Source organism: Lepidothrix coronata, unplaced genomic scaffold (genome assembly GCF_001604755.1).
Source record: "Lepidothrix coronata isolate B3197 unplaced genomic scaffold, Lepidothrix_coronata-1.0 Scaffold37, whole genome shotgun sequence".
Lineage (NCBI taxonomy): Eukaryota > Metazoa > Chordata > Aves > Passeriformes > Pipridae > Lepidothrix > Lepidothrix coronata.
Window position 1 is genome coordinate 1,730,811 of NW_016690217.1, and position 13,340 is coordinate 1,744,150.

Here is a 13,340-nt window from a genome sequence, read left to right on the forward strand (position 1 = left end):
AAACAGAGACAGATGACAAAATATTTATCATGGATGAAAACTGTGGAATTTCTCAAATCTGGCAACTAACTCAGATAAAAATATATGGATAAAACAAACTTTTAACAAGTGTGACTCTAAAGAATTAAATATAGTCTTCTAATAGCCACATGTCATTCGGGCAACTAAAACATTATTTTATTTCATCTGTGACTAGAGAAAAAAACAAAATAAAATGGGCTTACTAGGTATTCAATACAGTTAAGACACATGGTTCATAAGAAGCACCATGGCAAACTATTTAAACAGGCTATCTGATATATATTTATTGCATGAACTCAGAAATAGCAAACATAACCAGTTCACAGAATAGGAACTGACAGGAAAGAGAAAGTAAGATTTGTAGGGCTATTTATGTAAAGAATAAATTTCAATAGTTCTAATTTAGACAGTCGTTTCCAAGAGAAATACATCTAAAATGAATTTTCCATCACAAATGACATTTGTGAAGTCATGCAGGAAAACCATGTGAAGAGGTTAAAATATTTTGCTTTTGTTTTTTTTCCTCCAAGACATGAATTTGGCAAGACCAATAAAAATAGCCTAGTATAGATTACACCACCTGAAATCATTATGCAGTAACATGAGCTAATGTACTTTAGCTAGACAGGGTGAATATTCAAATGGTCCAATAGATACTGTTGCGCTGAGGAGAAGATGGTTTGCAGGTTTTTCTCATCTGAAATTAACGATCCTCTGAAAACAAAAGATTATTCTTTTTATGCTACTGCTAATTAAACTAAAGGTGTGAACAACTTTTTATAGTAATGAATAAAACTGCCTTTTTCACACAGTTTTGTTCCTGCTTCACCTACTTTTGAATACCTATGTATGAATTATGCATAGCGATGGGATTTGAATTTAAACTCAAAACATAACTTATGTAAGTGTTTATTATGGAGGTCATAGAGAGATAGGTTTCACTTCTACAAGAGCAAAAAACTTGCTAGTGAATTTTAGGGTCTCTTTCATTGCAGATTTTCCATTACACAGTGACCCCACCTGGAACTGATTACTGATCTTACTTAGCATTCACCAACTATTAATTTTAACTATTACCAGTTAATTGCTGCCCTATAAGTATTTTTGTTAAGACTAGAATTTGCCTTCCTCTTTCAACTCAAGCTAATCCTCTGCCAGCTAATTAACAGACCAGTGAACAGTGTGCTCCACAAGTATTTGCAGCCTACCTTGAAAAAATTGCAAGGAATCCTAGGGTAAAAAAAGGAAGGGCGCAGGGGAGAATTAAAAAACCACCTTTATTATGTTTCTTCATCTGATCACGTGGAGTCTAAAGTCATTAAACAAAATCATTAGTCACTTCCTAAAGGATCATCAGTAACTACATCTTGAAGTGTTGCTTCCCATTAGAGCCAGCTTTTCAGCCTTTCTCTTTTCAATTCTACTGATCTAGTCAGAGGAAAATCACAAGGGTTTGAAGAGAATGTAGAGACATGGATCACTCACTACACCTACAGCATAAGGCAGGGTGGGGGGCATCCAATGAAGCAGTCAGGTAAAAACATTCATGTCCAGCTCGCTGAACTTAAATCATGATAATAATCATGTCAGAGTTCTCAGGGTCTTTTGTGTTCAGTTTTATCAAATCATTAATGCACAACAAGGGAAGCTGACAAACACATGTTCTCCATCACAAAAACAAACATCTGTAAAACCCTGTACACCAGATCAAAACTGTGGTCCATTAATCCAGAAAATTTGTCAATAGCCTAAAAAAAAAAATATATAAAAAAAATCATTAGCCATTAATGGCAGATTATCTCAAGGCCTTATTAGCCTTGCCAAAACACCCATTTTCTCTGCAAAAGTATAAAAGTACATAATACCACCAGATTTTATTTATATATATACACACACACACACACACACACACATACACACACAAATCTATGGATCTCTCTCTCTCTCTCTATGTATATATGTATTGATACAGATATAGATATATCAATGTGTGCCAAAAGAATTGAAATTTTTTCCTGGTTCAAAGCATGTTCTTAAAATACTCTTATTGGTACACAACATTAGGCTGGTGTAGGACATCTAATAAATCAGAGAACTGCACACACTCTTGTATATAGAGAGAATCTGAAAGAGGTACATCCTCAAGTCTGAATAAAATTCAAACAACTGATCATTAAAGAATGTCATAGCTAGAAGGTCTAATTATCGGCTGAAAGCTGCACAATTTGTGGTCAGCCTTCCACAGAATTGTAAAAAAATTCCAATCCTTTCAACACTGTTAATTTTTTTTCAGTTAAATACAAAATAAAATCACATACCACACTCTTTGGCACTGTCAGTGTGCCTCTGTTAATAAGAACTATTTAAAGAAAATCAATATGAGCATTATTTCGGAAATACTTCAAGATAATACCAGACTTCTTGTTCCAAGGATATTCATTAACTTCTCACACATTTTTTTATTTCCATTCATTCATGACTGCAAAGTTGTTGATTGAAAGTAATTAATTTAGATTAAATTGGAATTCCTGCATTTCATTTCTGAGTTACTCCCAAATTATTTATGTAAATTTGTTATCTACTGATGTCAACGTTTGAATTTTTTATTAAATGAGAAAATGTCAACGAGCAATTCTACTCATGGCAACTGATCTGATTGACTGACCCTTTCAGTCACATGATGCTGTGCTGCCTCAATACAAAGAGATAAAACCAAGAAATGTGTAGAACCTTTTTTTTATGCAGTATTCAGTTCTGATAAAGTCTGTGGAGCAATCAAGGTCATCTTCATCAATAAAACCACACTCAAGTCAATATTTTAAGATGTAGCATCAGTATCCAAAGGCTGCGAACCTGGTAGACATGGATATGCTTTAAAGATCAAAACTGAAAATAAGTAAATATATTGATGTGTTCACAAACATCTGAATTGAAAAGAAAATATGATTATTTGCAAGAAGGAAAACTTATTGCAGGGGAAGGTGGGGAGGGGAACAAGTATGATGACATGACTCTATTTTAGGATAGTATCTATTCCCTAAATCCAAACAAGTGCTTTTTGTCTCACAGTGTCTGAGGACAGGTCAGAGGAGAGATGCATCACATATTTCTAGTGAGGAGGGTTTGGGGAAAAAGGACTGCAGAGATGACTTCAGTTCTGAGGTAAAATTGCAGTTCTGGCATCTTATCTGTGGCATATGGATGCTCACAGTATGCATCAGAACACAGATTATACATTTGTTGAAGGGCATAAAATTTAATGTTTTGTTTCTAAGGCTGTGTGTTATTAATCTTGGACTTGCTTTTACCCCTTATCCCCCCACAAAATGCCATGATAAATACATAGCAAACTGTCAAAGGGCAGCATGTTTTATAATTTTTTTTTTTCTCAGTGGGGTTCCCTTTTCCTTCTTTTCTTTTATAATTTATGAATCTTGAGCTCTAGCACAGATAATCACATAAATAACAGGAAATCAATTTCAGCATTATGTTGTTCTCAGGTAATTACCTGTGTCAGAATTAGGACCCAGTTCCAACTATGAAATTTGGTGGTTCGCATCCAAGTAATTTCTTACCTCTTGTTCACTGAAGATGAAACTCAAAGAAACAAAAGCTTTAGTTGCTACAGATTGAATGGTCGCTTGCACAGTCATATAGCTGCATGGTCTCCTAGCTTAGAATTACTTTACAAGGAGTGCAACAACACCTCATCAACCTATTCTCAGAGCAACAGATGCAAATATTGATGGTCTCCAATTGTCCATGTCTTTTAACTGACAGTAACCTATGACAGTAATGACACCATTTTTCCATTCATTCTATAACCAAAAGAAACATTTGCAATGGCTTATATCCACCACTAATCCTCTTTCTGTTTTAGACATTATATAGTCTATGATATTGAGCATATACAATGTATATGTTGAACAAAAACCCCACACTTGAAAATGGCTTGCACAGCTCATTCTCAACCATCTTTCCGATTGCATCATCATAACAGATCTTAAGAAACCAACAAGGAGGAAAAAAGTTCTCACAAGTTAGAGAGAAGTATAGTTTTTAAGATTTTTTTTTTAATGGCAGAGGTACAGAAATTATAAATATCAGAGAAGACATCAGATAAACCAAGAACAAAAAACAGCATCACCATCTCGAAATAAACGGAATCTGGTTATCCTTTCTCTCTTTTGTATTGTAAGAAGAACATTCCTTATGAAATTACTGACTGTTCAGATAATAAAGGTCTGCTCATTGTGAATAGAGGAGGCATGGTAAGAATGCCTGAATGAAGAAGTAAAGAGCAAATAAATATGCAAGTTTCTGTGTTTAAATTCTGCTTCATTGTGAAAGCACAAGGAAGTACATGTTCTTTCTTTTTATACAATCTTAACTCCTACTAACGGTTCATTCATATTGTACATATATAGATGAAAATAATATTCAAACCTTTGCAGATTTTTTCCACACAACGTGCAGTGTCAGAAGATTGATTTCCAACAACTCAGCCAACCTTCTGGCTAGCAGAAGACCACAGAAGAATTGTTCAAGTTTACTGCAATAAACCTGGCTCAATTGGTTGTACTATAAACAAAATTAGCATTGGGAATGACTTTTTTTTTTTAATTTCCTGATTGAACTTTTCAGACAATATTCAGGAAGATAAAACTTCTTTGGTCTGAGTGACTGAAGAGGATAGTTATTCCTTCCTATCAAGTACTTGAATTTCTATACATGGGGCACATGCTACTGAAAACTGCTGAGTATTTTTTTCACTGATGACCATGCATAATTGGTGGTCTGTTTAAATGTGGCTATTTACTATCTGAGACAGCATTTAAACATCTGTTACTGGTAGAATTCTGCCTGTGAAACTGCGTCCATCACAATCCCTTACACAATACTACACACACTTGGACACACACCAAAAGACACAGTGGAATGAATGAACACATAATGCTTCTCATACCACAGGGCTTCAGTAAATTTATCTGCCCTCCACCCAGAATCATGTCGTTACACAATCATGCCTATGGAAATGCTTTCAACTGCACTTGAAGATACTTATTCAATTTTAGATGTACTTTCTGGACTTTGATGATCCTTGTGGGTCCCCTCCAACTCAAGATGTTATAAGATTCTCTCTGTAACACTCTAAAATAATAACTTTGTTACATCTAACCTCTTGTAGAATACCACAATGTTTTTCAAGTGTGGCAATTTTCTTATTAACACAAATTATACTATTTCTTCCCACTCCTAAAACCAATCTGTGTAAAAAAATTTTCAGCACTCCTAAGAGTACTTAATTCAAGAGCTATCCATTTTCTCCATTAGAAATACAAATTTTAAAATTAAAAAATATTATCAAAACCAATGGCATAAATACATACTGGCTGACAGATAAAAATAAAGAAATAAAGGAAAAATACAGAAATAACCATTCTCTAATATGATTTTAATTACTAATAACTCTTTTTTAAGTATGAGAAACCTCTTAGGATTACAAAGGATGATCACCTATTCATTCCAGATATCTAAAACTGCTCCAGGACTCCTTTTATAGAAAAAAAGGTAATGGCTCACTTAATTGACATAACAATGCATTAAGTGTACAAACTAGAAAGAGTACACTGCCCACCCTGAGTACTGAATTTTGATTTATATGATAGATACTCCCTTTGGCTCCTGAGTTAATTAAAACTTCAGCAGATTGACATTGACCTCTGCATTATACTGATTGCATATCACAAGCATCCTATTAATCAACTTACGAAATAACCGGAGTTACATCTAAATACAGCAGCAATAGGACACATAATCAAGGTATGCACTAGCAAGTAATTCAGTGCAGTAAGAGCACAGCAGCATTACAGAGAGTGGCAGTATGCTGGTATCAACACACAAAATTTCTGGGCGTTTTGTATCAGATGAGCACTGATCTGTTCTCGTAAACTGACAGTTCACAAAATGTTACACTGGATCAAATGCTCCTGAACAGCATCTTCTGGTTCAGCTACATTCAGTCTGCTCTGTGTGATCCAAGAACAACCCTGATGCAATGCAAAGTACAGCAAGAGTGGATAATTGGGGCATTTGTCTCACAGACATCACTCCCAATGCAAATTAAAACCTGTGCACCCAAAACCTGCCTTTTAAAAACAGGATTGGTGCAATACAAATAAAATCTCAGTGCTTCTGGAATTGGAAACATGCAAATACATGCCATTATCAGTAGTTTATTGAAGTTCATATCTAGAAGAAAAGTTTGTTTCAAACTATTTTTATATAAAAAATTATTATTTAGATCATAGAATATCTTGAGTTGTAAGGGACCCAAAAGGATCATCGAGTCCAAGTCCCTCCTCCGTACAGGGATGTCTAAAACTAAATCATATGAGTAAGTACAGATGCTCCTTGAACTCTGACAGGCTTGGTGCTGTGGGGAGCCTGTTCAAGTGACTGACCACCCTCTCAGTGGAGAACCTTTTCCTAATGTCCAGCCTGAACTTCCCCTGACATAGCTTCATTCCCTTTCCTCATGTCCTGTCACTGGTCACCAGAGAGATGAGATAAGCACCTCCCCAGACACTACCCCCATTGAAGAAGCTGTAGACAGTGATGGGGTCACTCTCAGCCTTCTCTTCTCCAAGGTAAAGAAACCCAATGACCTTGTAAGTCTTGCTCTTGAGATATTTCACCATCTTGGTCTCCCTTCTCTGGACACACTCCCACCGTTTCATGTTATACTTGTATTGAGACACACAAAGCTGCACACAGTACATGAGGTAGGGCCACACTGTTATTACTGATTGTACTAAAAAACAAGCGATCTGTGTATTTATAGAGGTAGCAGGGCAGTTTGCTCCACAGAAACAATATTAATTGTATCTGAAAGAAAGCACTACAACAGTGTTGGCTTCTCTGACATGACTGTCCACAAGAATTGTAATCCAATCACTTTGTCCACAGTTGACCTAATCAACAAACCCATTTTCCGTCATGATGGAGAAAATGCCTCAGTTACAGTATTAACAGGAATCAAATACACTTATAAGCCATTGCACATTTTACCATCTGTTTTCTGAGACATAGTGAAGCAGGTGTTGAGTTTGCAGTTCGATGCAAAACCCCTGGCTGCAGCAGAACAATGGTTTTGCCACAAATCCCAACTGTAAAACTGTAAAACTTAAAACTTATTTACCAAAAAGAACAGAATGTCAGCTGTGCCATCAAATACTCAAAAAAAGTCTTCCACTTTTCTATCTAATAAGCATGCACAGAGAGATAATGTTTAGACAAGTAACTTAGTGCTTAAGACAGGCATTTGGACAACAGAGTCAATAAAAATCTCCCATGGCAAGGTTCAAAAAATCTAATAGCCCATTTCCTCTCCATGATTAGAGACCCTCATTTGAAATGGTATGTCTACTCTCAAATGGTTTTTATTTACAGAATGGTAGAGTAAATTTTATTTTCTTGATTTTTTCAACACAGTTTTTTAATTCTAAGTCAATCAGTTGTTGAAACGAACCAGAAAAACTGAAAAAACCTGCTCCCTGTACTGAGCAAAGAACTTTAATTGTCAAAACCTGACCTATTCACTGCAAGTTCTCATTTCTGGTACCTAGGTGAGGAATTTCATCCAGAACACTGGGTTAAGAAGCTATAGAGCTTCCACAGAAAGTACTGACTGATTGATACTAATTCTTATTTATGGCTCTCGATAGATCAACATGCATTTTAATAGGGACTGACTTCCCCCCTTCTTTGAGGAGTGTCTTGGTTAACAAAAATATGACATCCTCTTTCTGGACAATTTAATATTGAATTGTCTTTTCCACAACAGCACTGCTTCAGTAAAAGGAGCAAAGCACAGGTTCACCATAGAAGAGTCTGCAGTCAAATGCTTAGGACATTTTTCAAGGGGAAAGATGAGGTGGACAGAATCCCTTCCAGATGAAAAGGAAGTGAAAATGTTCAAGTAGGGTATGGCAGCTGGTGGATTGCATGAAGGTGAGCATTCTTCCCATCCATCTGACACCTTTACCAGCACCAAAAGGCCCTCTCTATCTCCTATTTTCCTACATCAAAGCAAAGTCCAAGGTACCCACCACCCACCCAAATAAGGCCTCAGACATACCTCTCCAACAGTCTTCCTGTGAGCAGAAACTGCCTGAATGAAAATGCTTGCTGCCTGCCTGAAGGTGTTAAGGTAGCAAGCAAGTTGCCATTCCTGGCAGAATGTCACTCGGAGGACAGGCAAATCCATATAGGCAGTTTCTGCTCAAAGATAATTCTCATCGTGATCCAGCTAAGCACCAGCACCATGTACTGTCAGTTCCATGTTTGCGTCACTTCGGAAAGTCCAGTGCAAAAAGTCACAACCAAGTAAGCACAAGTGCAACTGAAGGCAGGACAGACCTGCTTTAGATGCACCCCAAAGCAATATGAGCAAGTGATTTTCAAAATAAACATGGCAAACAGTCTATAAAACAAATGACTCTTGAGATGAACAGAAAAAGAAACCTTTATTTTTTTTTAATGGAGGAATGGAGGGGAAAAGAGTTGGCATGCTTTCAAAGCAAAAACTGTTTGAACTTCAAAGCATCGAATGCAAATCCAATCCATTTCTATAATGCTTTTATCAGCTTAACAACCAAGTTTTAGCTTTGCTAGTTTAAATCAGCTAACAAAGAATTAGCTGATTTCATCTACTACTGCCATTACAAAAGTAGATGCCAGGATGACAGCTCTGATAAACAGGATTGGCAGAGTAAGACGTCACTCTGCACACTGAAATCTTGAGTTCAAACCACACATTGAATTGAAACTCTATGCTAAAAACTCAAGGACATAAACCACCTATGATTCAGCTCACACTGTCAGTTCAAGGTTAAGTTGCTAAGTACTGAGCACCTTTCAGGTCTTCAACAAGGATCACACAGCTGAAACACTGCCCATGCAGGAAAAGGTAACCTTGGAAGATTTACCATTCTTACAAGAAAAAAAGTGCCTGTGATTTCCCTGTTAGGTTTTTGTTTCAGTTTCTTTTTAATTGTTATTAGTTTAACCTTTGATATTTAAAGGAAGCCCTAAGGATTTGATTGGAAATACTTTCATTTGCCTTTGACCATGTACCAGATCTGCAATACTCAAATACTTATGTAGTTTGTTAGGCAAAGAGGGTGCATGCTAAGTAAAATTCCACACCTAAAATCCCAACAAGGAGAAATTCCTTTTTTTTTTTTTTGCCATATTGCTGAGTATCAAAAAGATCAAAACTGAACTTCCTCTTCACTCAAATACTGTATTTAGACTGAATTCAGAATTCAGAAACTCTGAACAAGAAGATACATCATGGGTAACACAAGACTAGCAAAAGGGTTTAGTTTTTAAAGAAAATACAAGTTTAGAATACAAAATTTTCAGAATTATTTTCCAAAGAAGTGTGGAAAATAAACTTTTAGATGAAATACACACAGAACAAAATTCCAAACTCTACAATAGACCAATGTTGCAACTTGTCAAACAAATACTTTTTGTAAAACAAAACACAAAATTTCAACTTTACAGCATTTTGAACTGCAGTTATACACAAAAACCCTTGTAAGAAATGGACTAAAATGAAGATGAACTAGCCAGGCATTAGTAGAACCTAAAAACAGAATAAAAGAATGAGAATAAAAGTTGTCCTAGCCCAGAGTACTGTCTCTAACAGTGGCCAAACACAGATACCTCAAGAAGAATGTAGAAATAGCGCAAACCCCTGTCATCACTGTCAAAGAATACCCTCATAACACTCAACAGCTTACAGTTCAGTAGTATCTTCACGTTAGATCAATCTTAGTGGTTTTCCTGCATGTAAACTTGCCTAGTTGCCCATTAAGTCCACATAAACTTTTAGCATCCATAGTGTCCACTGGCTAGGACTTCCACCCCTTAGCGACACACTGTGTTGACATAGTCTTACCTCCTGTCACTCATTTTTGACTTGATAATCCATTTTTTACCAGACAACCCACAGAGCTTGCATTAAAAAATAAAACAAGTGATCAAGCTCTTCTAACAAGGTGTTCCATCCATGCCACACATCTCCAGATATGTCTGTCTTAACCTTACAATACGATTTACTAATGAGAGAAAACAACGAAATGGTTTCTTCTCCACAACCTCTTTTTTTATCTAAACTGAATTTCATCCACCATTTAAATGCCCTAACAGTCCAATAAGGTCTTTCTGCAATTCTTCGTAGGCAATGCTGTCTTTTAAACCCTTGATAATTTGCAAAGACCAGCAAATATCACTGTTCAACCCCTTCATTTATGGAGTATATTGAGCAGCACAGACACCTGAACTGATTCCTGTGAAACTCCACTGCTTAAAGACAACTGTTTACTCCTACGCAAGCTTTCAGGCATTTATTATTTTTCCTAGCAGGATCTTCCACCTCTCCTTCTGCTACTCCTTAGTTGGTCATGCAAGCAAGAATTACTGAATACTATGGTTTAGGGATCTGCCAGGTACACTTTGCACAAAGGGCACTCCTTCCAAAGGGGAATTCCCATGCTTGGCCACAGGTGTCCAAATGCAGGTCTTTGCAGTGAGACAATAGACATCTTTCAATCCTGTATTTGTTAAAGATATTGTAGGACAGTGTTTCCTGCTAGTTGTTTTAGTATATTATTTTTATTTACTGCATCTAAAGGGATCACATACCCATAATTTCATTCTCACTTGATATACTTTCACCACCACTAGCCTAAGCAAGGAATTTTTTTTTGTGTATACAATCGAAATTATCTCCAAAACTAGAAGGTTAGAGACAGGGTTACCAAGAGGAAACAATACACTTTTATATTACACTTAGGAACCAAGAGGGATTTTGGAGTCTCCCTTATAGATTTGCCAAGGTACACCTGTCAGAGGGGGTCTGAGATAATCATCAGCACTCTGGATGCTGGCTCTGAAAAGATCTCAAAGCCAGCCTTGGGACCTAAGGACTGAGAGCTCACTGCCAAACTTGTTAGAGCAATCTTCCCTCAGATCATATACCCCTCCAAGTTCTTCTCTCTCCCTTCCCTACCTCTTAATCTTTGATTAAGGTGGTGGTTATCTCCTGTATTCTCTCTGCTTTTGTTCTAAATCTTATTTCCTAGTTCTATCCAGCAGCAGTGCAGATCTAGTGGCTCACATCCCTACACCAGTTGGGTGTGGTTATCTTCTACGTACAAGCCTTTTGTTAAGTGTTTCAGCATCTGTCTTACCTTGCAAAGTAGAAAAATCCACTGCACCTCAGCCTTACTGTAATACTTTTATAAGCATTCATTCTTGCTTCCTCAGACTAAAGAGTTCACATTTTAAAACCCCTTCCTAAGCTACACAATAAACCCAGGATGTATCACCAATACAGATTACTCTTAGGCAAAGCCCACCGTCACTATCACATATGGTGAGAGAATTCTAGACAGACTGCACAGAACAGTACTAAACCAGGTGGCACAGTGGTATCAACTGCTGTAAGTCAGCAGCATACTTTTTTCCTTTTATTTCTTTTTTTTTTTTTTTTTATTAATTCTGGACACAGTGTGTGCTGGCTTTAAACCGAGTGCTGGCTTTAGATTTCCTGTTTTACATTTTAATGCTTCTGCATAGGTGTACAGTGAAGTCAAGTATAAATGTGGTAAGCATACATAAAACTATACCTATTTAAATGGGAATAGTAGCAACAGTATCAAAAAAAAGTAGCAGCAGGTGCTCAAGACCTGGCCAGCAAGCCAAGAATGGTACTACATTGTATTTCTACCACCTTTCCTGCCCCTATTAGATGCAGTACAGCAAGCACAGATATGCTTTGTAGGAATAACTTTCATTGCATGCCTTTCTGAAAAAATATTATACCAAGGCAACCATGTTATTATCTGCAAGTTTCCCACAGTAATTCAGGATCTTAATATTGAATTGGCAAAATTAACAATCAGCAAAATTAACAATTGCTATTTGCTACCTACTGACCTGGAGATTTAAGTCAAGTACTGCGAACCCTTAAAAAATAGCTGTAATTTTCACTTTTCACACATTATTTTCTATCCACAAATTCAACATGAACCAACAACACATTTAGAGGGCAAAAATTGGACACTAACTACAGCATTTTACACCAGACTTCGGTTTTTAAAAAAATATGAAAATCTGGGACCTTTAAGTTGCTGGGCAGGACCATCACCAGGGCAGTAGTGTAAAATTAATGAATGAAGATGTACCAGCTCATTCACCGGCACTGTGCTCCAAAGCGAGGGCTCTGCTGGCAGAGGCCTATCCAGGGACTCCTGTTTTGGGTGGGAGTTTTGTCAGCGTGGGGTCTACCAGTGCTGATAATGGCGATAGAACGACAGCAGGTTTGGGATTAAGGGATGCTGTGAATAAGGTGGCGTTTCGGTGCTCTCCAAGTGATGCCCACTCTCCATCCCACACTGTGCTGGATGCTGCCAGCTCACACAGATACCCTGACTAACGAAAAGCTCCCCACTCCGGTCAGCGTCCACCCAGACGGACCCATGCCCTGACCTATAAATCACTCCCTGCTTCAGGGAATTTGCACGGCTTGGCTCCCGGGAGTGGGAGGAGGGCTGCAGTTTTTCTTCGAAAGCCCACACGCCGCGAAATCCCGCTTGCTCCTGCTCTGCAGCTCACGCAAACCAAAGTTTTGCCGCTCTCGCCATAGCGACGGGGAGCGAGACCCACCCCCGTCATCCCCGCTCCCCCCGGCGACGTCTCACCGTCCCAGCTCGGACTCCAGCTCGAAATAGTGAGCCAGGGTGTCCTTGTTGGAGCCATCAATCCAGTAGTCGGGCGCGGCGGAGCCGGGGCGGCCGCCGGCCGAGGAGCCGGAGGACGAGGACGAGGAGGACGAGGAGGACGAGGATGAGGAGGGCATGGTGACTTTCAGCATGCCGGGACGCCTGACGGGGGCTGTCCCCTCCTCCGCACCGGCTGCGGAGCGCGGAGCGGTGAGCCAACGGCGACAACACCTCACCTCCCTCCCTCTTTCTCTCCTTCCTTACTTATTTCCTTCCTTCCCTCCCTCTCTCCCTCCCTCTCCCCTCCTCCTCTTCCCCCTCCCTGCGGTTCCCCAGCCCGGTGGGGCGGCGGGGCGGGACCAGGGCGGGACTGAAACCGCCCCGGGTGGGGGCCGCACCGCCCTCGGATCCTGCCCGTCCCCTCCGAGCCCCGGGCGATCCCTTCCCGCAGGGAGCGACCCCTGAGGCCCGCCAAAGACGGTGGGATTCTCGCGAGTTCCCAGCAGAGGCACCGGGAGTTCC

At 38.8% G+C, this 13,340-nt stretch overlaps 1 protein-coding gene across 1 annotated transcript in view; it reads right to left on the bottom strand.

The window, feature by feature from the left end:
- Window positions 1-13,076, bottom strand: part of CAMK4 (calcium/calmodulin dependent protein kinase IV) — a 147,126-nt gene extending 134,050 nt beyond the window's left edge. The window contains exon 1 of the mRNA XM_017812752.1: window positions 12,798-13,076. Within this exon, the coding sequence (XP_017668241.1) occupies window positions 12,798-12,970 (173 nt within the window). The 5' untranslated portion in view covers window positions 12,971-13,076. The remainder of the gene's footprint in view (window positions 1-12,797) is intronic.
- Window positions 13,077-13,340: the final 264 nt, after the last annotated feature.